General features: G+C 54.8%; 1 protein-coding gene across 3 annotated transcripts in view; it reads right to left on the bottom strand.

Moving 5' to 3' along the window:
• The window catches only part of SPDEF (SAM pointed domain containing ETS transcription factor), a 36,462-nt gene extending 14,107 nt beyond the window's left edge, over positions 1–22,355 (bottom strand). The window contains exon 1 of one of the 3 annotated variants that reach the window (XM_023212561.2): positions 20,991–22,355. In XM_023212561.2, coding sequence (XP_023068329.1) covers positions 20,991–21,156 — 166 coding nt within the window. In that variant the 5' untranslated portion in view covers positions 21,157–22,355. Of the gene's footprint in view, positions 1–4,205; positions 4,608–20,990 lie in introns of those variants that run through there. The other 2 variants (XM_023212563.1, XM_023212562.3) reach the window with 2 other exon arrangements.
• Between the last annotated feature and the right edge of the window lie 5,252 nt (positions 22,356–27,607).

Raw genomic sequence — 27,607 nt, 5'->3', positions numbered from 1 at the left:
CAGCCTGGCTTTGGGGACTTAAAGAAGGATGGTGGGGACACAGAGGTGGACACCTGGGGCTCCCCTTGTAAGCAGAGGCATACTCCATTTACAGCTGACACTTTTGGCAGGATGAGGGTGTGGCTAGGTGTCCCCCACTGTCCCTGGAGTTGGTGTCTGCAGGCTCTGAAAGACTCAGACCCCCTTCTGAAGAAGCAGAGCCGGCTTCAGGCTCTCCTGCACCTCACGAGCTGCCGTCAGGCCTGGCTCCCACCCCAGCAGCAGCACCTCCCCGCCTCCTCCAGCCAGCAGGGACCCTGGCCCAGATAAACCTGGGGCTTGCAGTGAGTCATGCTGACGGGGCGGGGACAGAACCCAGTTTCCCACCATAGCAAGTACAATTCTGCTCAACTTTCAGGTCTTTCCAGAAATTGCCATTCATGTCTTCCTTCAGCCCTGGTTGAGCCCATGTGTATGTCAACACATTTCACTTCTCAGCGCCCCAGTCAGGCCTCTTGGCCCCACCAAGGCTGCCACGCCCCCACCACCAGCACATCCCCAGTCCTCGAAGGGCCGGCCACAACACCTTCCCTCTTCCCTACCTCCTCCAGCCCCGCATATGGTACCTCCCAGCTTGCCACCGGACAGGGGCCCTGAGGTTTCCTGGATCTCTGGCTCCCCACAGCCCTGTCCAGCCAGGCAGCCGGGTCGTTGAGGGCATGAGGACACAGGGATGTCACCAGAGCTCTGCTGCTCCTGCCTGAGGCACCTTAGCCAATCCTCTCGGCCTCAGCCTCTTCAACTGTGAAATGGGGACTCATAAAGACAGCTGTGTGTCTGGATTTTGAAATCACCAGGCAGGACAGCGACGTGAGAAGGCTTCACCATCTCCCAAGAGGTGTGTGTCTACAGTGGTGACTGCTGTCTCTATCTTGTGTGTTTCTGCGGCCCCTCCAGACCCAGCACAGGCCAGGGAAGGCAGAGGCCCTCCACACACCTGGTTGTTGATCTGTAAAATCTTGATGGGCTGAAGGGCAAAAACGTTCCTGTGCCCTGATCCTCAGGCCCTGGAGCACACCTCCACACCTCCAGGCTTGGAGAGGGGTGTTAGGACAAAGTGAAAGACTCCAACATCACAGAAGAGAAAAGTCCAGAAAGAACTGTCCTGACAGGCTAAGAACAGAAATTGCTTCAAACAAGGTTGAGATGGGCGGGAGTGGGTTATTAAGGGGCTATCAGGACTGGTTCCCACCTGTGAAGTGTCAGCAGAGACACATCCCCCTTTTGTCCTGGCACAGAGTGTGGGGTGGGGCAGAAGGAGCCAGGTCCCAGCAGCCCCCAGAGCAACTTGCTACCCCAGGAGCAGAGAGGCCTGGGCCTTGCCCCGCAACCAGTCTCAGGTGCTGGAGCCCCGGGCTGGGCAGTCTCTCCAGCCACGTCTCCCCTGTGCCAGAGCTAGAGGGAGAAGGAGGGGGGTCTTTATCCTGGTGGTGCCCTGTTATAATCCTGGGGAGGTCCTGGTCCCGTCCAACCCCCAGCAGAGTCACACTAAGGTCCCTGGCTTGGGAGGAAGGATGAGCCTCTCCCTCCCCAAGTCTGGAGGCCCCCTTCTACCCACCCCCAACCCCAGCCGCTGAGAGGTGGAAGAGCAGAATCTGGCAGGGGGCGCCTCCCAGGCTGAAAACATGCAAACTAGCCAGGAGAAGGAGCTTGGCATTAAATGTCAGGAAGAGCCCAGGGCAACTCGGCTTGTGCAAAGTTTGCTTTGGGAAGAGTTGTTCCACCTGACAGGCCACTGGCTTGGCTGGGGGCACAGGGTGGGGCATGAACGGGGTGGGGGTGGGGACCAGGAGAGGGTCCCAGACCAGGTTTGATCCCTGACTCTCTGCTCTCTAGCTCTGGGGCTGGGGCCAGTGACTCGGCCCCCTCTGAGGCTCAGTTGTCTTGTCTGTTCAATGGGGTGTCAAGAGCATGTCTTAAAGGGGTTGTGGAGATTGAGATGGAGGGTGAATGGAAATCATTTATAACGGGCTGAGCATATGTGAGGAGGGCCCTGGGCGCAGGGGAGGGGATCGGCTGGAGAAGAGGAAAGAGGGAATGGGGTGCGGAAACCAGGCAGCAAAGGTGATGGAGAGCAGAGGGGGTGGGCCAGAGGGTGGAGTCTGGGGGGAGCTGAGGATGGTGATGAGGGAGGCTGGGGCCCTGTCCTGCTCTCTAGCCCAGTCCAGGCAGCTGCAGGCTTCGCCCATCCTCCCTGCCCTCTAGGAGGAGCCAGAACCAAGAATTCTTGCCCCACCCACTTCCCCACTGCCCAGTGCCCAGGAGACAGGCTGGCAAATCCAACTCCTACACAGCCTTCAAGGTCCTGCTCCAGGCTGTCTCCTCCATGAAGCCCGCTTGAATAGACAATAGCCTTGTCTAACCTTCTTGTTTCACAGACAAGGTGTTGCAAGTACAGTGAGGAAAAGTGACCCACCCACGGTCCCACATGGCGGGACCTCACCTGTTTCTTCTTGCCCTCTACCTAGAGGGTCTTTGTCCCCCGTCAGCCTAAATTAACTTCCCCAGGTTACACTCAGGCTGCAACAAGTCATTTAGCACAAAACTGCTCTAATGGGTTCAGGGCCATTCACTTCATACTTGCAACGACCTCATGGTAAAAAGTGGGTTCTCCTGGTTTTTGCACTTCCTGCCAGCATCACACTTTCTGAGCATCGACTGAGCACTACTAAGTGCAGCCCTATTCCCTCAGACTTGTTTGACAGGGAAGTCCGTCTAATTCAGAGGGTCCTTGTGAAAACCGAAGTGTTTTACAGCTGACAGTGTGCAATAAGCAAGTCTGGTAGTTTTCAGCTCTGGATCCCCCCTCATGGGGCCTCGCTCAGAGGAAATGCACGATCAGCCTCTCAAAGGCGAGGGTGGGTCCCCTACGCAGTGAGACCACCTCCTCCACACAGCCCAACCTGCCTGGGAGCTCCAAGGATGGCCCCCACCATTTGTTTGTGAATTTGGGGTGGTGGGAATCCAAGCTGGGGGTCCTTGGCTCTGGCCGTTCTTGCAGGTGGGTGGAGCGAAGCTCAGCTGGCCTGGCTGAACCATGGCCTGGGCCTACCTATCTGGTGGGGCGTCTCCTCCCCATCCCTGCCCACCAGCTTGGGCCTGGGGCAGCCTGGACGCCTGTTTGCTTTGTTACTCAACTGAGCAGCTGGTGATGGGGAGACGGAGCTTTATTGGGGAGGTTGGGGCAGGAAATGAGGCAAGTCCCAGCCCTGGCTGAGGAGGAGGAGAAAGCCTATGGCCATCATAAAGGACACAGGCTACGCAGGGCTCATGGCCTGGGTGTGGGCTGCTGGCTGGCCCCAGCTGATAGGTGAGGTGAGGGATCTGGGCCTGCCCATCCCCAGCATGCATTCACACACACACACGCACATGCGCGCACACACCTTGGCCAGCCTCAGGGGCACCCAGTCGCCCCGGCCCTTCAGCTTCCCACCCTGTCATCCCACCACCCACTTCCTCTCTCTACTGCAGGAATCTGGCAAATTGTAGAAATGAGCACCTTCGAGGGACTGCTACTGTTGCTTTCCTTGTGTGCCAAGACCGGGACCCAAGGCTCTCCGCTTCCCCCGGTGTCCAAGGGCTCAGACGGTGTGCTCGGTGGTGACCCCCGCCCCCTGTTTCCTGTGCCCATCTCTGCCCAGCCTAGCTCCTGGGCTCTGGACCTGTCTCCCCTGCCCCGACCTGGACCCGGCCTTAGCCTCAGCCCTGACCCATCAGGCTCCAGCAAACCCCTGCCCACTGGTGGCCTGGCACCAGGGAGACCCTTCCCTCAGCAGAGCAGCTGGGCTGGCAGCAGCAGGAAGCCGCTTGTGTTTTGCCAGCCAAGCAGAACTGGCTGGGTCTCAGGGGCTGCGGCTCTGCATTTGCATAGCGGCCTCCCCCCAAGCTGCGCAAACTGGGCTCAGTGTGGGGTACCCCAGGCCTTGCCAGGCAAGGGGGCTCACCCAGCATGTAGAGTTGGCCCAGGGAAGCAGTCTGGGGAACATGAGGAGGGGGCAGGGAATTCTGAGGGTAAAGGGACCCAGGTCACAGGGTCACTGATGACAGGGAGATGAGCTCTGAGCTGGCAAAGTGCGCTCCCTCCAAGTCCTGCCTGCAGTTGCCCACCCCTAAGCTGGCAGGGAAAGACCCCATGCCAGGGTACCCGCACCTCCCATCGGACTCACCTGTTAGCTGCCTGGTGCCCAGGGAGCTGTCTGCTGCAGTGCCAACTTCAGGGGCCGGGAAGAGTTGTGGGCTGCTGAGGCCACTGGTGTCTCAGCCAGGCATCTGGGGGGCCAGTGGAACCAGGGGCCAGCAGGGCTGGTGGCAGAGGCAGCACTCAGATTGGCCACTGGGGGCCTGGCCACCCTCAAAGCGTGGCACTCTGAGGTCTCAGGGCTGTGTGCCTGTAGGGAGTCCACTACCCCTAGCCCAGGGCTGCCTGCTGGCGCTGTGGCAAGGCCAGCCTGAGGGGTTTGCAGGGGGCTGGCAGTAGGCTTGGAGGACTGGGTCTGTGGGGCAGTGTGGACGCGGCACAGTGCAGGAATGTGCTGGGAGGAAGTCAGACAGCCGCGAGACGAAGAGTTGGCCAGGGCCTGATTTCCCATTATAAGTAATCCTTCCTTATTTACCTGAACAAATACACTCCTTGCTTACCTCAGACCACAGGCAGGCTCCCGGTTAACCCTTGCAGGTCTCCCCCTCCTTGCTGGGTGATTCATGCCCTGACAGCCAGGGGACTCATTCATTCACTTGCTCATTCACTCGTTCATTGGTTGCTGCATAGCCACTCAGCTCATACTACGTGCAAGGTGCCGGAGATACGTCAAGTGGGTCCAGGGCTGGAGTTCTAAGATGGATCAGCTGAGGGCCAGGGACAGAGAAGTGAACAGCTGTGGAGATCCAGAGCCACCCATGCCCTGATGGAGGGCTGAGGGGACTCTGAGGGTGGGCACCAACCAGGGAAATCAGTGAGGGCTTCCTGGAGGAGGTACTGTCTGGCTACTTAGGCCAGGGATGGAGAGAGCTTCAGAGAACCCTGGGGAGGGGTCCCGAGGCTTGTGGGCCAACCACGACCTGGTGGGAACTGTGTTCTCCATGCTCCACAGGGTCCTCATGCAGACCTGTCACACAATGGCGGTGAGGAAGGACTCCTAGCTCGCTTTCCGAGGCCCGCAGTGGGGGGCCAGCCAGCAGCAACTTACTCTCCCACAGCCCCAAAGGGTGATGGCAGGGACGCCACGCAGGACAGGGGTACCCACCACCAAGCGCTTGCTGCCCCAGCCCCTCCACCTCCCTGAGCCTCGCAGGGGCCACACATTCCAGCTTTTGGCTTCCTCCATGTCCTGCCAGGTGGGCTGAGGGCTGTCCCTGGAGGCTGGGCCTTCCTTTCTCCAAATCATCTCAGAAGGGTTCCACGTACCTGCTACCTCCATTCTGACAGGGGAGAAAGTTCTAGATAATGCTGATTCTTCTCTTGTTTCAGGAGTAACTGTGTAACTGCCCACAGCATGAGGATTCTGGGGTTCCAGGGGATCCCAAGGCCTTTAGAACTGGCCCCTCACCTTCACCAATATCCACATTCTCCAACGTAAGGTTGCACTTTGCACCCCCAGGGAGCCCTGTACTTGGCTGTTGTCGTCACTGGCACCTTGGTTGAGGATCGGTTATCAGTCATTCCCCAGAGAAGTCTGAGGTAGGACGGAGTGGAGGAAGGGGAGGTAACACAAGGTCCTGAAATGGTACACTCGACCATTCCTAATCCCCAGTGGTCCAGCCCTCCAGGGTCAATAAAGAAAGACATGCTACATTTCCAGGTGGACCTCCTTCCCCTAGAGTGCGTTTTTGTGCCTGCTTCTCTGCTGGCCAGGCCTCCCTCCTCCCTCTTCTCACAGAAGCCTGGCTTATACCACAGCATTCTGATGCATTAATAATAATGGCCACTGCTTAACAGGCACCTACTGTATGCCTGGCACTGTTCGGTGCTCATGAGATGCTAAGCTGTTAATCATACTATAAGCACTATAATGTGGGTAAGTACGAGGAAGACCTAATTAAATATTTATTGAGGCCGGGCGCAGTGGCTCATGCCTATAATCCTAACACTTTGGGAGGCCGAGGCGGGCAGATCACTTGAGATCAGGAGTTCAAAACCAGCCTGTCCAACGTGGTGAAACCCTGTCTCTACTAAACATACAAAAAGATTAGCTGGGCGTGGTGGTGGGTGCCTGTAATCCCAGCTACTTGGGAGGTTGAAGCAGGAGAATCGCTTGAACCCAGGAGGCAGAGGTTGCAGTGAGCCAAGATCCTGCCACTGTACTCCAGTCTGGGCAACAGAACAAAGCTCAAGAAAAAAAAAAATTGTTTATTGAGTGGATAAGGTGTCAGACATAGCTGTCCATTCTCCCCTTTTCCTCAGTAAACAAGGCTTGATTTTTATTTTGTATTTTATTTATTTTTGTAGAGACAGGGTCTCCCTATGTTGCCCAGGCTGGTCTCGAACTCCTGGCCTCAGGCAATCCTTGTACCTTGGCCTCCTAAAGTGCTGGAATTACAAGCATGAGCCACTGTACCTGGCCAAGGCCTGGTTTTCACCTGGGCACATGGCTGCCTAGAATTAAGACTATCCCAGCCTCCCTTGCACCTAGATGTGACCATATGACCAAACAGAAATGTTATGTGCCAAGATTTCTAGGAATCTTTCTTAAAAGTAAGCTGGCATGTACCATTTACTCCATTCTTATTTATCCTTCCTCCGTCTTGCTAGGTGGAATGCAGCTGTGATAGCTGGCATTCTGGCTGCCATCTTAGACTATGAGGACAAGATAGTAGAGCAGCGAGCCAGAAGGAGCCTGGGTCTCTCAGGATTATGTAAAACCTCCATACCAGCTGCAGACTGCCTGCCTCAGGACTTTTATGAGAGAAATGGACTTTTCACTTTTATTAAGTGGGAATTCTTATTGGTGTGGCCTCACTCAAGGCCCAAGGGAGCACTTCACAGGGGTCTCCTGAATGGATGGGCCCAGCTAAGCTGTACCAGCTGTGGACAGGGTCTCTACCCATTTAAGCCTGGCGTAGGGAAACAAATGTTGCCTCTGGAAGCTGGAAAAGGTCCACCAAGAGGGAGCAAGGGAGGGCTCCTCCATCTGCTCAGCTGTGCTCACACAGGCCCAGCCTCCAAGAGGCTGCTTGGGGTGGACATCAGTGTGTGCCCAAGGTAGGTTGGGTGCCCATCTAAGGCAATGCTGGTGGGCTTCAGGGGAGGAAAGACCAGCTTTCCCAATGAGGGAACTCTGGGTGACACACATCTTCTTGACACCCTGATCCACTGGGCATGATGTCTTGGCACCAGCTTGGGATTTGATCAAGTATATGTCCTGGTTCTGTCATTTTCCAGCTTTGTGACTTTAGGAAAGTGTCTGAAATCTGCTGAACAGTCACCTCCCATATCCAGAGAACCCTGAGAGCTACTGTGAGGAGGGAGACAATGCTGGTCAAAGTGCCCCATGAACCTGGTTGCCCTGTTCCAGTGCCTTGCTGACCACGAACCCGGCCACGTGTTTGATAAATGCCATCTTACTCTTCACAGCAACATTTACAGGTAGATGTTGCTATGCCCATTTTTCTTTTCTTTTGTTCTTTTTTTTTTTTTTTTTTTTTTGAGATGGAGTCTGGCTCTGCTGCCCAGGCTGGAGTGCAGTGGCCGGATCTCAGCTCACTGCAAGCTCCACCTCCTGGGTTTATGCCATTCTCCTGCCTCAGCCTCCCGAGTAGCTGGGACTGCAGGCGCCCGCCACCTTGCCCGGCTAGTTTTTTTGTATTTTTTAGTAGAGACGGAGTTTCACCGGGTTAGCCAGGATGGTCTCAATCTCCTGACCTCGTGATCCGCCCGTCTCAGCCTCCCAAAGTGCTGGGATTACAGGCTTGAGCCCCTGCGCCCGGCCTCTTTTGTTTTTTTTAAGACAGAGTCTCACTCTGTCACCCAGGCTGGAGTGCAGTGGCCTGGTCTGAGCTCACTGCCACCTCCGCCTCCCGGATTCAAGCGATTCTCTTGCCTCAGCCTCGCGAGTAGCTGGGATTACAGGCACGCACCACCACACCTGGCTAATTTTTGTACTGTTAGTAGAGACGGGGTTTCGCCATGTTGACCAGGCTGGTCTTGAGCTCCTGACCTCAAACTATCCGCCTGCCTCAGCCTCCAAAAGCATGAGCCACTGGGCCAGGCATATGCCCGTTTTTCAAGTGAAGAAATTCAGGCTTGTACATGCCCAAGGTCATAGCTGGGAAGCAGATTCAAACTCAAATCCCTAATTTCCATGACTGCCCCATGCCCCGTAAAACCCTGTTGCTACTCTCACGTCCTCTCAGGGCCAAGTCCCGGGTCCCTGGAACAGGTCACTGGGTCCACTAGACTTCCTGTCTCCAGCTCCCTGGGCTGGACTCCTCTCTAATCCTCCTCTGGCCAGCTCTCAGCTGGTTAAATGTGCCCCCTCCTGTTTGCCTTCCATCCAGACCCCACTCATCTGTTGTGGGCGATGCCTGCTCCGTGTCCACCCCTTCCAGATCTGGGGTCCAGTACACAACCCCAGTTGGCCCAGTGTGACTCTGTCCTGGAACTTTTCTCCAATCTACTTAGATAACAAATTCTCTCTTGCCACTAGAGTTTCCAAGCCTTGACGTGTTAAGTCAGGAGCTGTTACCCCCAGGGAGAATATGGACAGCCCAGAAGAGGAGGAGCCAGCGGGAGCCAGACACCCGCCTGACGTCGCTGTGGGAACACCTGGATGAAGCAGCCGTTCCCTTTTTCTGTCGTTCAAATGGACTTGAGTCCCTCCTATTTTGGTGGAGAGACTCCCCATCCTTCAGAGGCCCGTTTCAAGAGCCCTCTCCTCCAGAAAGCTTTTCCCTGTCCCCCCGAGTCCTCGCAGACCTCACATGTCCCAAGTCTGCTAATTCTTTCCCCAGTATTTCTTATTTCTTTCTTCCCAAGATTCTAACTCCTTGAAGGCAGGGATTCTAGGGCAGCTGGCAGCATCAGACCCAACACACCAATTTCTGGAGCAGTTGGCCTGAGCTTCCTCCCCACATTGGTCCTCTCCGGCCACTGGCCCATCAGAGGCAAGTGTGGAGAGCACCAGGTGGAACTCAGGCCCACGTCTCAGTTTCTGTGCAGCGCTGTCACTGACGAGTGGCGGATCATGAGTGAGTCTGAAGCACTCTGGGCCTCCCTCGCCTCCTCTGTGAATGGCGATAATAACACTTGCCCTGCTGACCTTGCGGGTGGAGCGCTGTGATGAGCGAATATCAACTGGTAGCAGAAGTGGACACGCTCTGGAAAGCACAGTCTGTCTGAGTCAGTCTGTTGGTCGGATTCCTGCCTTCCTAGCTTTCTTTCTGCCTCCATCTGCCTGCGCTCCCATCCTCGCTGCGTCCTGCTCTCTGATGAGCTAGATTGGGGATGGTGGCAGAGACAAAGCTGGGACGCATGCCAGCCACAGGGACATGCAGCTGCCAGTTAGTTCCCGACTGACACAAGGCTCCACCCCCAAACCCAGGCTCTAGCTTCGAAAAGGCTGGACAGCTTGGGGGAGAGTGCCCACTGCTGGGGTGTGAAGAGCCTGAGGCTGGTCACCTAGACAGGGTCCGAGGGGACAGAATGGGCAGGAAACTTGGTTGGTGGGATTCCAGAAACCACCCAGCTGTCTCGTGGTACAAAGACCTCGGGACCAGAGAGGCCAGGCACCAGGCCCAAGGACACACAGCAGGGCTGGGATCTGAATCCAGACCCCAATCTGTGCTCCCACATGGCATGCGCTATCTCATTCAATCCTAGCGAGTCCACTGCCAGAGGGGTTCATTGCCTGTCTCACTCACAGATAGGGAAAAGAAGCTCATTGACATTCCCAGTCAAGCCTGGATAAGGGCAGAGGAAGGATTCAGGCTGGATCTGTTGGAATCCTCTTTCCAGGACACCATGGTGCAGCTGGATGGTGAACAAGGACTGGGAAATAGCCCAGGAGGTGGCGGCTGTGTTCTCAGGGCCATACAATGAGGTACTTCCAGCAACCGCGGCATGCCAGGGCCCCCCTTGGGCACACTTGGGCCACGACACGTTGCTCTGCCCAGACCAGCACCTGCTCTGTGCCGCCAGGCCCTATACAGGCACTGGGGCCAGGGTGGCCAGGCACAGTGGCTGGGCACAGCCTGCCTTTGAGGATAGTTCAAGGCCTGGTGGCCACAATTGCTCAGGGTCTTCTTGCCTCGGAGGGCAGTGATGACTCCCAAGGGTAGCCATCTGCGGGCTTACTAGTTTCATGAACACCTACTAGATGCAGTCACAGTGAGTGACCCTCTCCATTCTAGGGAAAAATGAAAGGTGGAAGGGCTTCAGGCCTCATTCCATCAATGCCATCTCCTACCCTTCCACAGACTGACTCCTCAGAGAGCAACCCCAAGCTCCTCAGGGGGGCTGAGCGAATGGACCCCAAGCTTCTATTAGGGGCTGAGCAAACGGACCGTTTCTTCCAGTAGCCAAGGGCTAACTATACCCACCCCCATTGCCAATTCACACCTGGGAGGCCATCTGAAGAGGCCTCATCCCATCCCGGGGCCCCAGCCCTTGGGGTCCTCAGAGTTCCCGTGTGGACACAGCCAGGCAGGGCTCCTGCCAGAGTTAGGCGCCAAGCCTGAGAACCCTGCAGCCCTAGCTTGGGGAACAGACAGGACACACAGATGGCATCGTCTTTACCACCTCCGCCCTGTGACGGGGAGCAGGGTGGCCTGCGCCTGCCCCATGAATCCATTCCCTCCACAGGCATGTGCTGGAGGGCTACTGGGGGCCAGGCACAGCTCACTGCATACAGCAGAGCCTCACTGGGCTTACATTCTAGAGAAGGACTGTCAACAGGAAAGGTGCAAATGAGTAAATTGCGTAGTACACTGGAGGGTGATGCGTGCATGACAGGAAGGGCCTGGGATCCCTGGAGCGGTGGGTGGGCTGTGGGAGCAGCGCTGAATACCGTGGTCAGGGCAGATCCCTTTGGGGAGGTGGGATTTGAGCAAGGCACAAAGAAGGGGAGGGTGTGAGCTCTGCAGGTCTCTGTGTGCATTCCAGGTGGCAGGAGGTGAAGTGAGGAGGCACCGTGGAGTTAGATTGTGGGGGCCTTGAAGCCCTGGCCGCGCATTTCCCGGGTCCCCTGGCCAAGCATCTCACCTCTCCGTGCTCACTGGGAGCCAAGTGCCATGCTGGTTGCTTCAGAGCAGTTAGCTTATTTAATTATCTTAACAGCCCTTTGAGGTAGCACCCCTATCGTTAGCATCCCTATTTTAACCTCAGGGAGGAAACTGAGGCACGGGGGGGAGGGGCTTAGTACTTTGCACAATGAGGGGAGGAGCCAGGATCTGGTGCAAAGCCCCACTCCTAGCCACCACTGCATATGGTCTGGTGTGTCTGCTGCCCCTCCCTGACCCACCCCCACAAACAGGGCACCAGGTGCACCCCCAGCCCAGCAGGCCCGTCGTGGGGGGTGGAGGGGCCCCACATCACTGCTCACACCCTAGAGCTGACCGCTGCCTTTCCCCCATTAATGCAGAGCCAGCCAGGCCTTACAAAACCGCAGGCCCAGATAAGAGCACAATCGGAACCTGTTTTGCTCACAGGCCGGCTAGGGGGCTGGGCCTGCCGGGTGGTGGGAAGTTTGGGGGGAGGCTGCTGGCAGCACTCTGGCCCCGTTATCAGTAGCCGTCTCCCCACCGCCCATTAGCCCCTTTGAAATTTACCCAACTTATCAGAGGTGCGCGCTTTCCAGCTTTCGGAGGGAGGGCTGTTATGCCTTTGTGTCCAGCCGCTGCCTTCCGCCTCAGCCCAGAGAAGACTACGTCTGGGGGTAGGGAGGGTAGTGGGGTGGACGTGGTGGGAACTTGTAGGGAAGGAAGGCTTGGCCGTCCAACCCCTAAGGGGGCCCTGCACACACACACATGGACCTCGGCGGCCCCATCACTGCCAGGTGGGCACTTCCCGGACACTCCTTCCCTCCTTACCCTGAACTCTCATCCTTCTCTCAGCCAAGCGGTGAGCACACCTTCCTCCCCCTACTCATGCCCCTATCCAGCTTGCTCAGAAACTCAGGCCTGATCCTAGCACCCCACCCCGTCCCCCTCACCCCCGTCACACCTTCAGCAAATGTTTATTGAGCACCTACTACACTCCGGGCACGGGGGACACGGCAGTGAACAGGACAGACCAATCTTGCTCTCCCATGGAGCTGACGTGCTAGTGCTGGAAATGGGGTAAATAAACACAAAGAAGTGGATATTGCTTGTCGGGAGGTGGGAACGGCTGCAGTGGGACCAGAATGAAGCAGGAAAGGAGCGTGGGAAGTGTTGAGGGCAATTTTAAGTGTGTTGGGTGGAGCGTGGGGGTGACATTTGTTTTGTTTTGTTTTTTTGAGACAGAGTCTTGCTCTGTTGCCCAGGCTGAAGTACAGTGGCGCCATCTCAGTCTCAGTTCACCACTGCCTCCGCCTCCTGGGTTCAAGCGATTCTCCTGCCTCAGGCTCCTGAGTAGCTGGGATTACAGGTGCCCGCCACCACGCCCAGCTAAGCCACCACACCCAGCTAATTTTTTTTTTTTTTTTTTTTTTTTTTGTATTTTTAGTAGAGACGGGGTTTTACCATGTTGGCCAGGCTGGTCTCGAAGTCCTGACCTCAGGTGGTCCACCTGCCTCCCAGAGTGCTGAGATTATAGGCATAAGTCACCACGCTGGCCTTCAGGTGACATTTGATTCAAGACCGGAAGGAGTCTAGCCCTGTCCCACTGTGGAGTTAGAATCACAAACACAGGAGGGAAGAGCGAAGAGATGGCGATCCACCAGTCTAACATGCTTCCTTTTTTCTTTTTTTTAGTGAGGCTCAGAGAGTGCAGTGAGCTGCCTAAGGCCACACAGCATGATGGCAGCAGAACCAAGCAGGAGTTAGAGCCCAGGACCTCAGTGGCCCAGACAGGACTCTTCCCCCTATTCCTGCTATCCCCAGGCTGGGACAGTGTCAGGGCCCTGGGCAAGACAGTTCTGGCTATCTCGGGATGAGGGGTGGGGGAATTGAGCATGGGGGTACAAATGTCCACAGCCATTTGGCTGCCTTTTGCAGCCTAGCGGGGTGGGCAGGACTTGTTTGGAGCTGAGAGTTGGGGCTCAGGTGCTGGTGCAGGGACTGCAGAGTGCACATGGATGGCGTTATGACCTGGGAGGCCTGGCTTCAGCACCCCAGCTCCCTCAGAGTCTCAGCAGCCCCTGCCCGGTGTCAGTCCTCTGTTCCCCTCACTTCTGGTCCACCAGTGGCCTGACCTCAAGGGCTTGTCCTTCCAGGAGAAGCTCCTTTCTATGGTCCCTTCCTCCTGTCTCCCACCCTCTCACTCCCAATATGCACCTGCCCTCCTGTGAAGGGATGAATGGCCTTGAGGGGAGAAGGGAGCAGCCTTGGGCATGGTGGAGGGTGGGGTCATGAGCCAGGATGGATGGATGGGCACTCCCCAGGGGCCTGGCTCCTGCTGGATGAGCTTTCAGGAGACAGATGAGAAGTGGGTGCTAAAGGGAGCTCGCTAATAGGCTCCTGTGTGCACTGTCACCGCTGGGTCCTGGGGAGATGGTGGTGTTCAGAGGCCCTCAGGGCAATGCTGCTATTGAGTTGGAGAAGCCTAAGGCAGTTAGGCTGTTGGGGAAAGAGCACTGAGTGTGGAGACTGAGTTCAAGTCCCAGTTCTGCTGTGTTCTTGCTGAGTGTCCTCAGGCAAGTCACTTCCCCTCTCAGCCTTAGTTTCCTTTCTCGGTGAAAGAGGATCAAGGATCCCTTCTTCCAAGGGATACTGTAAGGAGGGAATGAGGAGAAGTGCAGCGCCTGGCACGCAGCCGGGACTCTGTCAACAGCAGGCTCTCTCCCCTCAGGGACCTCTGTCTCACCCTCAACTGATTACGGCTGGAGTTTAGGGCCATGCAGACTGGCACTCAGCAGGTGACAAGCACTTCAGGGGCTTTCTTCAGGACCTCGGGTGCACACTGGATTAACCATAACCCTTGGTTTATGACACACACTCCCCAGGATCCATGTGTGGCCACCTCTTAATTTTTAATAATATAATGAATACTGGGAACCCACTGGCAGCCCAAGATCACAATTATTACCAGTAATGTCACATGGATGAACTCACTTATTTTTGTCCTCAGCCTTATAGTTTTGTGTCTACACTGTCCCCATTTTACAGAAGAGGAAATTGAGGCATAATTGAGAGTTCGGGGCATCCTCTCTGCTGGACGATGCTGAGATGCACTGGGTACATTCTTCCCACAAACTCCTCCTGCTCTAGGCTTCAGGCAGACAGAACCCTGAGGAATAACATCATCATATAACCTCCACTGCATCCTGCCATGTTCTGTAGCCTGTTCAAATCCTATCCAGCCCCTCTCCCCCTGCAGTGCCCCACCTTCCACAATGCTGGGGTGAGGGGACCTCAGGGAGGAGCCTGCCTGGCCCTGTGACCCCGGCCTGCCTGGGCCTCCCCTGGCTCCTCTCAGCCCCCCAGTGACCTCACAACCCTGCTCAGTGACACAAGAGCTTGGTGCTCCTAACACTCTCACGTCTTTCTTCTAAGTGGTGCCCAAGAGTAAATGAAAGTAATAAATGCGGGGCCAGGGGTGGCAGCTCACATCTGTAATCCCAGCACTTTGGGAGGCTGAGGCAGGGGGACAGCTTGAGGCCAAGAGTTTGATACCCACTTGGGCACCATTATGAGACTCTCATCTCTACATAAAATTAAAAAATAAATGAGCTGAATGTGGTGGCCTGGGTCCCAGCTACTCTGGAGGCTGAGGTGGGAGGATCATTTGAGTCCAGGAGGTTGAGGCTGTAGTGAGCTATGATCACTACAGAGCAAGACCCTGTCTCAAAAAAGAAAGCAAGAAAAAGAAAGGAAGAAAGGAGGAGGAAATGAAAGAAGGGAGGGAGGGAGAGAGGGGAGGGAGAGAAAGAAACAAAACAAATCAAATTAATGAACAAATGAGCCAGGCACGGTGGCTCACACCTGTAATCCCAGCACTTTGGGAGGCCGAGGCAGACAGATCACATGAGGTCAGGAGTTCGAGGCCAGCCTGACCAACACGGTGAAACCCCATCTCTACTAAAAATACAAAACTTAGCCAGGCGTGCTGGTGCACGTCTGTAATCCCAGCTACTCAGGAGGCTGAGACATGAAAACTGCTTGAACCCAGGAGGTGGAGGTTGCAGTGAGCCAAGATCACGCCACTGCACTCCAGCCTGGTTGACAGAGTGAGACCCTGTCTTAAATAATAAACAAACAAACAAATAAATAAACAAACAAACAAATGAATGAGGATGGTGGAAGGGGAAAGGGACATTAAAGGAAAAAAAATCACTGCGTGGCTCTGAGCACTAGGGTGGGCAAGGAAGGAAGGCGGGACTGTGTTGAAAGATGCCCCTCTGCCAGCTGCCACACTCAGGGAGCATCTGTGCTCCTTTGGTTGTGTTGGTCTGACCCACTGATCCTGCTGCCCGTGCCCTGTCCCTGGCCTGAGACCTGCCCCTCCCCCACGGCCACTCCCAGACAGAGTGAGAGCCAGAGTTCCCAGGAACCATCCTGAGCCGAAACAGCTGAAGCTGCCCCGCAGGCCCTGGGCTGGGCAGGACGCTCCTGCCAGACAGCAGCGCCACCGCTGCATGGAAGTGCTTGGTGCCCTCACCTGCTGCTGGAAATGGGGTAGGGTTGGGGTCCGCATGCAATGCAGGGAAAGCAACCTCTTCCCCACACATGTGGGTCTTGACCTGTATGGGTGGGTTCTGGTCACTTCAGAATCTGCTTAAAAGCTATGGAACCTCAAAACACACACACACACACACACACACACACACACACGCACGCACAGGCGTGCACACAATCCCAGGGGTTCACAGACTGCCCCCCACCAGTCGAAGCACCTCCACAAACCCCACATTCTGAGTCCCCGTCCTGGATTGTGGGTAATGTGTGGGCAGGACTGTTGGACTCACCTCCAGCTCACAGCACAACAATGGCATGCAGTAGGTGTTTACTACATGCCTATATCAACAAATCAACAGATACCGACTTCTTGGATGAAGGAAAGGACAGCTGGGGGGACCACGCGCTGGATCAAGTGAGAGCCACGGGAAGGGAATGCAGGGTGAGGTGGGGGCTGCCCCTCTGGTAACCATCTCCCATGGCTCCCGCTGCCCCGTGAGAAAGCACGAGGAGTTTTAGGGCAGGAAGGCCCTGTGATCCTGCCCCAGTTGCCCATTTTGCTTCACTTTACAACCATGTGTGTTGGTTCAGCCCTAGAGGCTGCCAGCAGCTCTCGCCAAACATTTACTTATTCTAACATTTACCGAGATGTTTTAGGCACTGGGGATACAACCGTCAACAAAACAGGCCCTGCCATCGTAGGGCTGACAGCGGCTCTTGCTTCCAGACTTTTTTTTTTCTTTTTGAGACGAAGTCTTGCTCTTGTTGCCCAGGCTGGAGTGCAGTGGTGCAATCTCAGCTCACTGTAACCTCTGCCTCCTGGGTTCAGGCAATTCTCCTGCCTCAGCCTCCCGAGTAGCTGGGATTACAGGCACATGTCAATACGGGCGTGGCTAACTATTGTATTTTTTTTTAATAGAGATGGGATTTCACCATATCGGCCAGGTTGGTCTCAAACTCCTGACCTCAAGTGATCCACCCGCCTCGGCCTCCGAAAGTTCTGGGATTACAGGCATGAGTCACTGTGCCCAGCCATACCCGGCATTATTCAACAGTCCTCCTTGTCTGCTGGCCTCGTGGTCTGGGAGCCCATAGACACAGGGTTCTTTCTCATGTGCCTGGCATCCTTGGACCCCAGTGCAGTGCCTGGCAGATAGCTGTGCGTAGACTGAAGGAATGAACAGGATGGATGGACTTTGCTGGGGCCAGGGGTACCAATGGAGAGGCAGGAGGTGAGTTGGGGCTGGGGCTGAGGTGGGTCTGAAAACGCCCCTGAGGAGGGCAGAGGGTGTGGGCTAGGTTCCCTCTTCCCGGTTCCCATGTAAGATCTGATTGCCTTGGGCAACAATAGCCACAGGCTTGTGGGGAGGAGGAGGATGGGGAGGGGTGATGGGGAATAGGGTTTGCTTCCTGGTGCGGGGTTTCTAACCGCTTCCACCTCACCCTGGGGTTCCAGTCAGGGGCACCACTCCCCTGAAGTGACTCAAGCCTTGTCGAGTAGGAGGGGCGAAGGGGAGGAGGGTGATGCAGACCACCCAAGTCAGGCCCTGGGGCTGGGGGACACTGAGCTCTTACCTCCCTGGGTGGTGACTCCTATGACCAGTTCCACAGGAGGGGCTGAGACACGGCCTGCCCTGCGCTCGGACCCCAAGACAGGCTCAGAGACAGTAAGCGGTCTGCCTGAATCACACAGCAGGGTCAGGGCTTGACTCATAGACTCCGTTTTCATTCCCAGGCAGCACCTGCCCAGCTCTACGGGGCCAAGGAGGGGGAGAGGGCTTCTCTGAGGGTCCCCTCCTAAGGGAGGGGCAAGCCAGGCTTGCCTGTGAGGGCACCACCCCACTTGGAGATGAGCAGGGGCCTGGCCCAGCTGCCCAGCTGTGAGGACAGAGGGTACTAGTGGAAGCAGGAACAGGACGGAAGGCTGGTAGGAGGAAATTCATCCCCTCTCCTCTCCCAACCCTACTGTCCTAACCGTATGACCGACACCCACTACCCAGCTCCTTCACTACTAGGGATGCCTCTCTCCTTAGGCTGCCAGCCTTAAGGAGGGGAAAGGAGAGACAGACAGGGAGGACAGAGACTGCGGGGGACCCTGTCCTCAGGCATGTGGGAACTGTAAAAATAGGAGGGGGTGTTTGCGCCCAGTGTGACTCCCCTCCCCAGAACTGCGGACCTCGGAGCCCGGAGGAGCCTCAGGCTGAACCTGTCTAATGATTCACTTTACAGGGATGTGGTGGAGGCCCAGAGAGGAGAGAGGCTTGCTCAAGGTCACACAGCACTGTGTCTGTTGAGCCTATGGAGTGTTTTCTTTGTACAAGGCACTCTTCCACGTGCTTCACACATACTAACTCCAGAATTCCTCTGCACAACCCTATGAGGCAGGTGCGCTACTATAATCTCTATTCTACAGATGGGGACACTGAGGCACAGAGAGTTAAGGAGGTTGCCTGAGGTAACACATCCTGTGAGTGAGGCAGAGCTATCCGGGAGCCCAGGCAGCCTGGTTCCAGAGCCTCGTGCACAACCCCATGCTTTGTTGCCTCTAGCTGGAGTCACCAAGTAGGAGTCTTGGTCTCGCCTTGGCTTCTGCCTGCTGAGTGCCTTCAGTTTGGTCTCTCATGATCTCTGTGCCTTTATTAATGTAATAATAATATTACTGTTTGAATTTATCGAACCCTTTATGTGGTGCAGGCACTGTGGACTCACACTTTTCTACATATTACTTCTCATAATAACCCTATAGAGTATCACACTCCCATCTGCAGATGAGGAAACAGGCCCAGAGGGGTTCATTAACTTGCTCAGGGACGCACAGCTGATAAGAAACAGCCAGGCCATGATTCTGTCCTGCCCATACAGGGGCCAACCTGAATGAGCGATCCCAGGGTCAGTCGGTCCCAGGAAGGCTGTTCTGTCCAGCCCCTTTCTCCACTTTTGGTTTTGACCTCTTGTCGTCCGTGCCCTTCACTGGACCCAGCAGCCCTGCGTGACCTCAGAAGCTGCCCGCCCCCACCCCCCGCTGGCCGGTGACCCTTAAACTCTTCTGCCCTCTTGACACGGCTTTTGCGTCATGTCAGAGAAGCCATGATCCCCGCGCCCAGTCTGGGACACAGTTGGCAGCAGCTGCAGGAAGCAGGACCCACCCAGCATCTCGGGTGTCACTCACAAACCTCCCAGGCGTCCCTACTGGCAGGTGAGGAAACCTCACACACCACCCCACCCTCCTTCACCCCCTCGCTCCCTCACTCACACAGTCATTCGTTACTTCCTTTTTTTTTTTCAAGCTGGGGTCTCACTTAGCCACCCAGGTGGAGTGCAGGGGCGCGATCATAGCTCACTGCAGCCTCCAACTCAAGCGATCAAACAATATTCCCACCTCAGCCTCCCAAGTAACTAGGACCATGGGTACACACACCTCTGGCTAGTTAGAAAAAAAATTTTTTTTTTGGGTGGAGACGGGGTCTTGCTACGTTGCCCAGGCTGGTTTTGAACTCCTGCATCAGCCTCCCAAGTAGCTGGGACTGCAGGTGTGAGCCACTGTGACCTTGGGAGCTCACGGTCTGACTAGGGAGGTGAGAACAGCACCTGGCACCTGGCAAGTGTCAGGGAAACAGGGACAGGAAGAACCCCAGGAGTGGGAAAAGGGGCCACGCGGGGGTCTGAGAGGCTGGGAGGCAGAGGCAGGCTGCGAGCCGGGCTGTGAAGACTGGGCCAAGCCTTGGAGAGGTGTGAGGAAGGGGAAGGAAACAAGCATGTGCCGAGCCTTCTGTGCAGGGTTTCTCACCTGTGAGGCACATACATGAATGAGGCGGGTGGACAGACAACTTCTGTGACCTCAGGAGAGCCCTTCATCTCCCCGGGCTCGGTTTCCTCAGGCATGGAGACAACACTGCTGACCTCTTAGGTCGAAGATCAACCTTTGCGCAAACACGTGGACAGCAGAGAACACAGGGTGAGTGCTGTGAGGGCTGGGGAGGCCTTGTATCGCTCCTTCACCACTAGGGATGCCTCCCAAAGCATCCTTTCAGCCCTCACAGCCAGCCACGGAAGGGGCTGCTGAGTGCTTATCTCCATTTCAGAGGGAAAAACTTGAACTCAGAGAGATTGACCTGCCCAGGGTCACACAGCTGATTGGAAGTGGGTCAGTTTGTCTCTCCAGAAGAGGAGGACCAGAGAACTGAAAGGAGAGAGAGGAAGGAGGATGAGGAAGGGAAAGGCTAGGGGATGGCTGAGGTCTCAAGACCTCCCAGCTGTCACAGCTCCCTGCTCAGACTGGCTTCCCTCCCCCTTCCCAGAAAGGAGGAGCCCGCTCTGAACTGCTGCCCCTCACACCTGTCCCCAGGCATCCTTTAACGGGAACATGCTGCTGTGGTCTCTAGCAGGGTGTGGCCTCCTGGGAGGGGCTGTTTGCTTCCGTGTGGGCCAGGTTCGGGGATGGCTTTATGGTGCCATCTGGAAGATGAGGCCTGGGCGGGCCTAGCTGGCATAGGGCCAGGACAGGGAAGGGGGCACCAGGCACAGTGGGGAGCTGCCCCCCACCCCGAGCTGTTGCTTAGCCCCCAGAGTAGTGCTGTGAGGGCTGGGGAGGTCTTGTATCCCCAGAGGAGGGCGGGGGCCTCAGTGAGCCCAAGTCCAGCATAGTCTGACCCTGTGAAGCAGGAAGTAGCTCCATTTCATGGGTGAGAACACTGAGGCCCAGCAGATCAGCAAACTGCCCAAGTTCATACCTGGCCAGCAGGTATGAACTCAGGCCAGGTATAAGTGACATTAGAGCCTATGTCCTACCTACTTCTCAGCACTGCCATACATGGGTGATGGGGGCAAAGGGCAGGTCTGGGGCAGAGGACCTAGCCCAGACACCCTGAAACCTGGAGCAGGGTCTCAACCTCCTTGGCACTCGGTTTCCTGTACTGTAAAAGGGGGATAACGTACTATAGCTTCTGGACAGATGAGAGAAAAGTGGAGATTGTATTTGTGCACACTCTCAGGACAGACAGTAGTCCCAGGGACGGATGTGAGGGTGTGAGAGAGGGCTGCTGGTTTTTATCATGGGGATATATACGATACCCCACAGCGCTCACTGCTGCCACAGGACAAAGTCCTCAGCTGACATCGATGACCCTTGGCTGCAGGATCCAACCCCAACCCCCCACAGCCACTGCCCCTTTCCTGGGGCAGGGGCGGGGGGTTGAGCAATTTACCTCCCGTCTGAGTCTCAGTCTTCTCAAGGGTCAGGTGGGGATGAGCATTCTCTATAGACTGTCCGTGTGAAGCTCCAGGGAGCTCCTGCCTGAGAACACGCATGGCCTGTGGAGGTGAGGCATTAATTCGTGAAAACAGCATCAACACCTTCAACGGTGAGTTCATTCCATCTTCCTAAGGGCCTCAGAGGTACGGTGTCCAGAGACAAGGTCGGGAGCTGCAGGACTTGCAGAAGGAGAATTCGGGGAGCCGGCCAGTGTCCTTTCTTCCTCAGCACCCTGGGCATCTTTCTCCACCAAGAAGGATGCTCAGGGCATAGCGGCTGTGCCCTGGTGGTGAAAGGGCTGCTCGTCCCACATCATCGGTTTGGGTTTAGGGCTGGTTTCCCTCTAAGCCAGACAGCTGCCCGGAGGTCCTGTCCCAGGCACGGAATGTTGAGGGAGGGGGGCCCTACCTGCCTTCCCCAGTAGATCTTGGAGTTTACCACTCATCTGCACACCCAGGGCCCACCCAGACCACTAGGGAAAACTGTGAAGGGGGCCACAGTCCTGGACCCTTGGCATTTGCTGGGTCTCTGGACCCAGCAGCTCCTCTGAGCAAGCCCAGTACTAGGGCAGGACTAGGGCAGGACTCCCCCACACCCTGGGATCTCTCCTCCCGTCTCCAGGCTTGGGTGAGGCCCCAGGCTGAGGGCCTCGGTCCCTGACATCTGGAGTGTTCCATCTGAGCTGTGATCTGAGGGGTCCTCCCCTGCTCCTTGAGGGTCTACAGCCCTGGGTTCCGGGCCCCTTTCCTGAGGGCTACCTTCAGTACACGTTTCCCGAGTGCTGACGGTGCGCCTGGTGCTCCCTAGCCACCTGCTTTCTCTCTCCCACGCTAAGCTGTTCATCTTCTTGGCACCAAGAGCCTGAAACGATCTTTAGGTTTGGTCTGTGTGCTGCCTGTCTCTCCCCCATCAGAATGTCAGCACCCTGGGGGCAGGGACTAGGCCTGGCTTGTTCGCTGTTGTCTTCAGCTGTGGGCAGTGCTGCCCCTCAAGTCAGCTTCCCAGAGAATCCACACCTGCTTCTGGTCCCTGCTGAGTGGGGAGGGTGGGGGCGGTAGCAAGGCCCCACCCCTCCGCTCCCCCTGTTCTGAGTTCTCCACCCTCCTCATTTTACCTGAGCAACCCTGGCGAGTTTCTGTTACTGGCAACCCCAGCAGGTTAGATACTGAGCTGCCGGCTCCTTACCTAGCTGGGGTGGGTTGAGGGTGGAAGGCCCCAGAGGTGGAGAAAACAGCATGAGTTTTATTTTTGTTTGTTTGTTTGTTTGAGATGGAGTCTTGAGTCTCGCTCTGTTGCCCAGGCTGGTGTGCAATGGTGTGATCTCAGCTCATTGCAACCTCTGTCTCCCGGGTTGAAGCTATTCTACCTCATCCTCCCGAGTAGCTGGGATTACAGGCATGCACCACCAAGGCCGGCTAATTTTGTATTTTTAGTAGAGATGGGGTTTCTCCATGTTGGTCAGGCTGGTCGTGAACTCCCGACCTCAGGTGATCCACCTGCCTCTGCCTCCCAAAGTGTTGGGATTACAGGCGTGAGCCACGGTGCCTGGCCAGCATGCAGGTTTTTTTTTTTTTTTTTTTTTTACCAGAAACACGTGCACTTTATTGAATGCCATTGTAGAAAAGCGTGTGAGGATAAAGGGCTGATACAGGACTGGGCTCCGGGGCAGGGCGAGGAATGGAAGGTGGAGTATGTGGAATTCAGGTCATGGGCAAAGCTCCTGGCCTGGATGATGCCTCCTGATCGATCGATAGGCTTGGAAGATCAACACTGGGATGACAATGAGCAGAATGCTCACGAGGAGGTCCACAATCAGGGCCCCGTTGTTCAGGCACTTGGCGGTGGAGGCATAGGCCTGGGCCCCAGTCAGGCTGCCAACCATCTTCCTGTCCCTAGACTTCACGGAGTAAGCGAATGCTATGAAGCCCAGGCAGCAGGGCTTCATGAAGAGGGGGTTGAACAGGGACCAGGCGACACGGTTGGGCACGGAGGTCTCGCTGCGGATGTGGATCACGGTGGACAGCGGGGAAGCAGGTTGTGGGGTGCCCTCAGCACAGCCACCTCATGCTCCTCCTTGAGCATCTCATAGTTGGGGGGCTGGCCGTTGCTGACAGGGGAGAAGAAGGTTTGGACAGTGTGGTTCGTGGTGTCCAGCGAAGACTAGTGGTGGTCAGTTACGCGGATGGTTCTCAGTGGGCCCTCCCTTCCCCAGTAGTTTCGTTTTCTCAACAGTTTCCTCTTCGTGGCATTTGTCCAGCATGCAGTTTTTAAGATCAGAGATGGAAGAGTACAGGGCATGTGTAGGGAAGAGAGTGCTAGTTGCCTCCCCAGTATCTGTTTTCTTCTTCTATTTTTTAAAATTATTTTTTTAGAAATGGGGTCTTGCTCCATTAACCAGGCTGGAGTGCAGTGGCACCATCATGGCTCACTGCAGCCTCTTAAATCCTGGGCTCCAGTGAGTCTCCCGCCTCAGCCTCCTGAGTAGCTGGTACTACAGGCGTGTGTCATCCCGTCCCGCTAATTTAAAATTTTTTTTTTTTTTTTTTTTTTGAGATGGAGTCTTGCTCATCACCCAGGCTGGAGTGCAGTGGCGCGATCTCGGCTCACTGCAAGCTCCACTTCCCAGGTTCACGCCATTCTCCTGTCTCAGCCTCCCAAGTAGCTGGGACTACAGGTGCCTGCCAACGCGCCCGGCTAATTTTTTTTTTTTTGTATTTTTAGCAGAGACGGGGTTTCACCGTCTTAGCCAGGATGGTCTCGATCTCCTGACCTTGTGATCCGCCTGCCTCGGCCTCCCAAAGTGCTGGGATTACAGGCGTGAGCCACCGTGACCGGCCTAATTTTTAAATTTTCATTAGGGATGAGGTCTTGCTATGTTCCCCACGCTGGTCTCAAACTCCTGGATTCCAGTGATCCTTCCTCCTCAGCCTCCCAAATGCTAGGATTACAGGTGTCAGCCACCACACCTGGCCTCCTTCTATGGACACAATGATGACAGCATTTCTTGCAGACAGAAGGAACAAGTAGCCAAGTTCTGGCCCATGGGATATACATGAAAGTCATCAGGTGGGGATTCTAAGGCAGTTCCTTACAAAGGGGGCTGATTCAGTCTTTCTTCTGTGTCTGGAATGGGGATGTGGTATCTGGAGCTGTAGTGGCTGTCTTAAGGATGGAAGCCAGCCCTGTACATACCCTCAGACTTTACATCTAATGAGGGAAAAATAAACCCCTATCTTGTCTAAGCCACTACCGCTCAGGACCATGCTACTTGCAGCTGAATGCAATTCCCAAGTGACTCAAGAGGGTCTGTCAATATCTCCTTCTTTGCCCTCTCCTTTGCCAAGATGGTCTTAGGTGACCATTTCTCCTTAAGAGAGGCTTCTGAGAAGCAAACTGAACAAAGGGAAGGAAAGTGGCTGAGATATGGAGCCAACCCTGAGAGGAGGTCCAGAGTACTTAGGAGACAGGTCCTCCAGAGATGACCCAGGCCTCCCACTTAAGTGTCCAGGAAGGGTAGAGGGACCCCAGACTCAGCTCTCATCCACTATTCTCCTCAAAAATAAATTTGCAGGTGAACATGTAACATACGAGGCACAATTAGATCTCCGGTAATGTTACTTATCCTCCCAAGTACACACAGCCAATATTTGAAAATGATTGACTGGGCCTGGTGGCTCATGCCTGTAATCCCAGCACTTTGGCAGGCCGAGGCAGGTGGATCACCCGAGGTCAGGAGTTTGAGACCAGTCTGGCCAACATGGCAAAATGCGGTCTCTACTAAAAATACAAAAATTAGCTGGGTGTGGTGGCACATGCCTGTAATCCCAGCTACTCGGGAGGCGGAGGCAGGAGAATCACTTGAACCCAGGAGGCAGAGGTTGCAGTGAGCCAAGATCGTGCCATTGCACTCCAGCCTGGGCGACAGAGCATGACTCCAGCTCAAAAAAAAAAAAAAAAAACAAAAAAAAAAAAAAGAAAAGAAAAGAAAAAAGAAAATGCTCAAATGTCCATAAACCATGCCAGTTTTCCTTATTGCCATCCTTGGGTTACAGCCCTGGACTGAGGCTGTGGTGGCCCTGGGGTGAAGGTGACCAGGCCAGAGGCATTACTATGGAACTGTCACGCCCTGTGACCAGACTACAGAAGTGGTCTGTGGCTCCCTATGTCTAGGAGATACCCCCACTGGTAAGGACAGGCCTGCGAGGACAGAGAGGGCTCAGGTGGACGGGGCAGCTCTTTACCTAAACCTCACATCATGTGGGTGAAGAGACAGCCCAGAGAGGGCGAATGGCTCCTTCAAAGTCACACAGCACTACAGACAGGACAGGTGCCAGAATCTGTACAAAATCCATAGCTGGCATCTGAATACAATGGATACCTATTTTGCTTTGTTCCGGCTGTTCTTCTTGCCTGAAATGCTCTTCTCCCAGATACTCACAATGATCTCTACCCTCGGCTGCTTCACACACCACCTCAAACATCACCTTCTCAGTGAGGACCTCCCTGACCTCTCATTTAAAGTTGCACTCCTGGCCAGACGTGGTGGCTCACTCCTGTAATCCCAGCACTTTGGGAGGCCGACGTGGGAGGATTGCTTGAGTCTAAGAGTTGAAGAGCAATCTGGCCAACATAGTGAGACCCCAACTGTTTTTATTTTTTTAATTTTACTATTTTTTGAGATGGAGTCTTACTCTAATGTCCAGGCTGGAGTGCAGTGGCGCAATCTCGGCTCACTGCAACCTCCGCCTCCCGGGTTCAAGCGATTCTCCTGCCTCAGCCTCCCGAGTAGCTGGAATTACAGGTGCGTGCCATCATGCTCAGCTAATTTTGTTATTTTTAGTAGAGATGGGGTTTCACCATGTTGGGCAGGCTGGTCTCGAACTCTTGACCTCCAATGATCTGCCCACCTTGGCCTCCCAAAGTGCTGGGATTACAGGCATGAGCCACCACGACCAGCCCGACTCTATTTTTTAAAAAGGTAAAATAAATGATTAAAGTTGCACTCCCAGCTCCCCTTTGCTTATCTCCTCTTGTTTCTCCCTATCATCTTTCGTCACCTGATTCACCATGTTTTACTGAACATCAGCTCCATGCTGCAGGGATTTTTTTTGTCTGTTTCACTGCTGTATCCCCAGCACCTAGTGCACTACTGGCCACAAGGCAGGTTAAGTCCTCAATATATACTTATTAACAGAACAAATAAATATCAACCTTTGCCAATAGCGTTACCACAGGTGAAGGGCACAATGAAAACGCTTGAGTGGCTTCTTCTAGAGCAGAAGTGTCCCTGAACGCATAACCCATCCCCGTGGGCACACTGTGCTCTGTGTGCCCGTAGAGTCCTCTATCCGCTGCCCCAGGACAGGAGCTGCAACCCCTGAGCTCACAGACCTTGCTGATCCTTTATGAACCAATACGCACCCTCAGAAGGGCATGGTTGACAAAACAGGTGCTGCTATTAGGTTTCTATTCATTGTCAAATACTCAAAAGTAGCTATGAATTCTAAAAGAAAATCTGCTTAGAGAGGAACTAGCAAGACATCTTTGCTCAGGAGTGAGGCCTATAAGGAAAAATGGAATATCCCGCACTAAAAACTACAAACAAGCCTTGTGTGAAAATGCTTTGTGATGTGCTGTTTCCTATCACAGAATGGAACCTGTGTTTTGATTCCAAGGTTCGCAACACTCTACAAAGCTTAAATTTTCTCTGCTGCTTTCTTTGTAGAAAAAAACAAAGGTTGCTTTTCCAAGTCTTTGTGATCATGGCCCTCTATTACTGTGCGGTATTTACTGGATGTTTATGTTATGTAGTGGTCTGAAGTCAGAGAGCTTCAGTCTGGCCACTTAGTGGGTGACCACGGGGCTGAGCATCAGTTTTTCTAACCTAATAAATGGGAATAACCGTGGCACTTACCTTATCAGAGTAACAGCTCCTCTTGTGTGAGCTGTTGACCAGGAGGGCACACTCAGGAGCTGCTGGGGCTCTGGCATGCTCTAAATGCTCTAGATCTTGACCTGGGCAATGGTTATGCAAGGCGTGCATAGGAGAGAAGTCATCACGCTGAGCCTGTAAGTTCTGTGTTCTTTACTGTATGTAAATTATACCTCAATCACAAGGAAAAATTAGTTCTTACTTCTGGAGGTCGTGAAGATGGAATAGAAAGAATGTAAACTATGCCTGACTTATGGAAAAAGTTTCAAAATGACTCTACAGTGTGAATGTGTGAATGTGTAGGCTTGTGTGTGGTTGGTGTGAGATTATGTGACCCTGTGGGTGTGATGTGTCTGCGTATGAACTAAGGTAACGGTAATGAGTGTGCACCTGGGTGTCAGTATGTGGATGCACATGTATTGCATGTGCCTATGTCCCCATGTGAGCAGTGCACAGAACTGCACAGGTATGCCGGATTACATGCTTTGTGAATGGTTGTGTGCATGTGCAGGTATGTGGAGGCTTCTGTGCTCTGAATCCACATGTTCTACACAAGACAGAGCCTGAACCTCAAGACAGTGGCTCTAGGACCCAGCTGTGCTCCTTACATGAAGTAAAGTAGGGACTGGCTAGCAGCA

This window comes from Piliocolobus tephrosceles, chromosome 5, assembly GCF_002776525.5.
Source record: "Piliocolobus tephrosceles isolate RC106 chromosome 5, ASM277652v3, whole genome shotgun sequence".
In the NCBI taxonomy this organism is placed as follows: domain Eukaryota; kingdom Metazoa; phylum Chordata; class Mammalia; order Primates; family Cercopithecidae; genus Piliocolobus; species Piliocolobus tephrosceles.
Note: the sequence above shows the minus strand (reverse complement) of the source record. Positions and strands in the feature narration are given on the sequence as shown.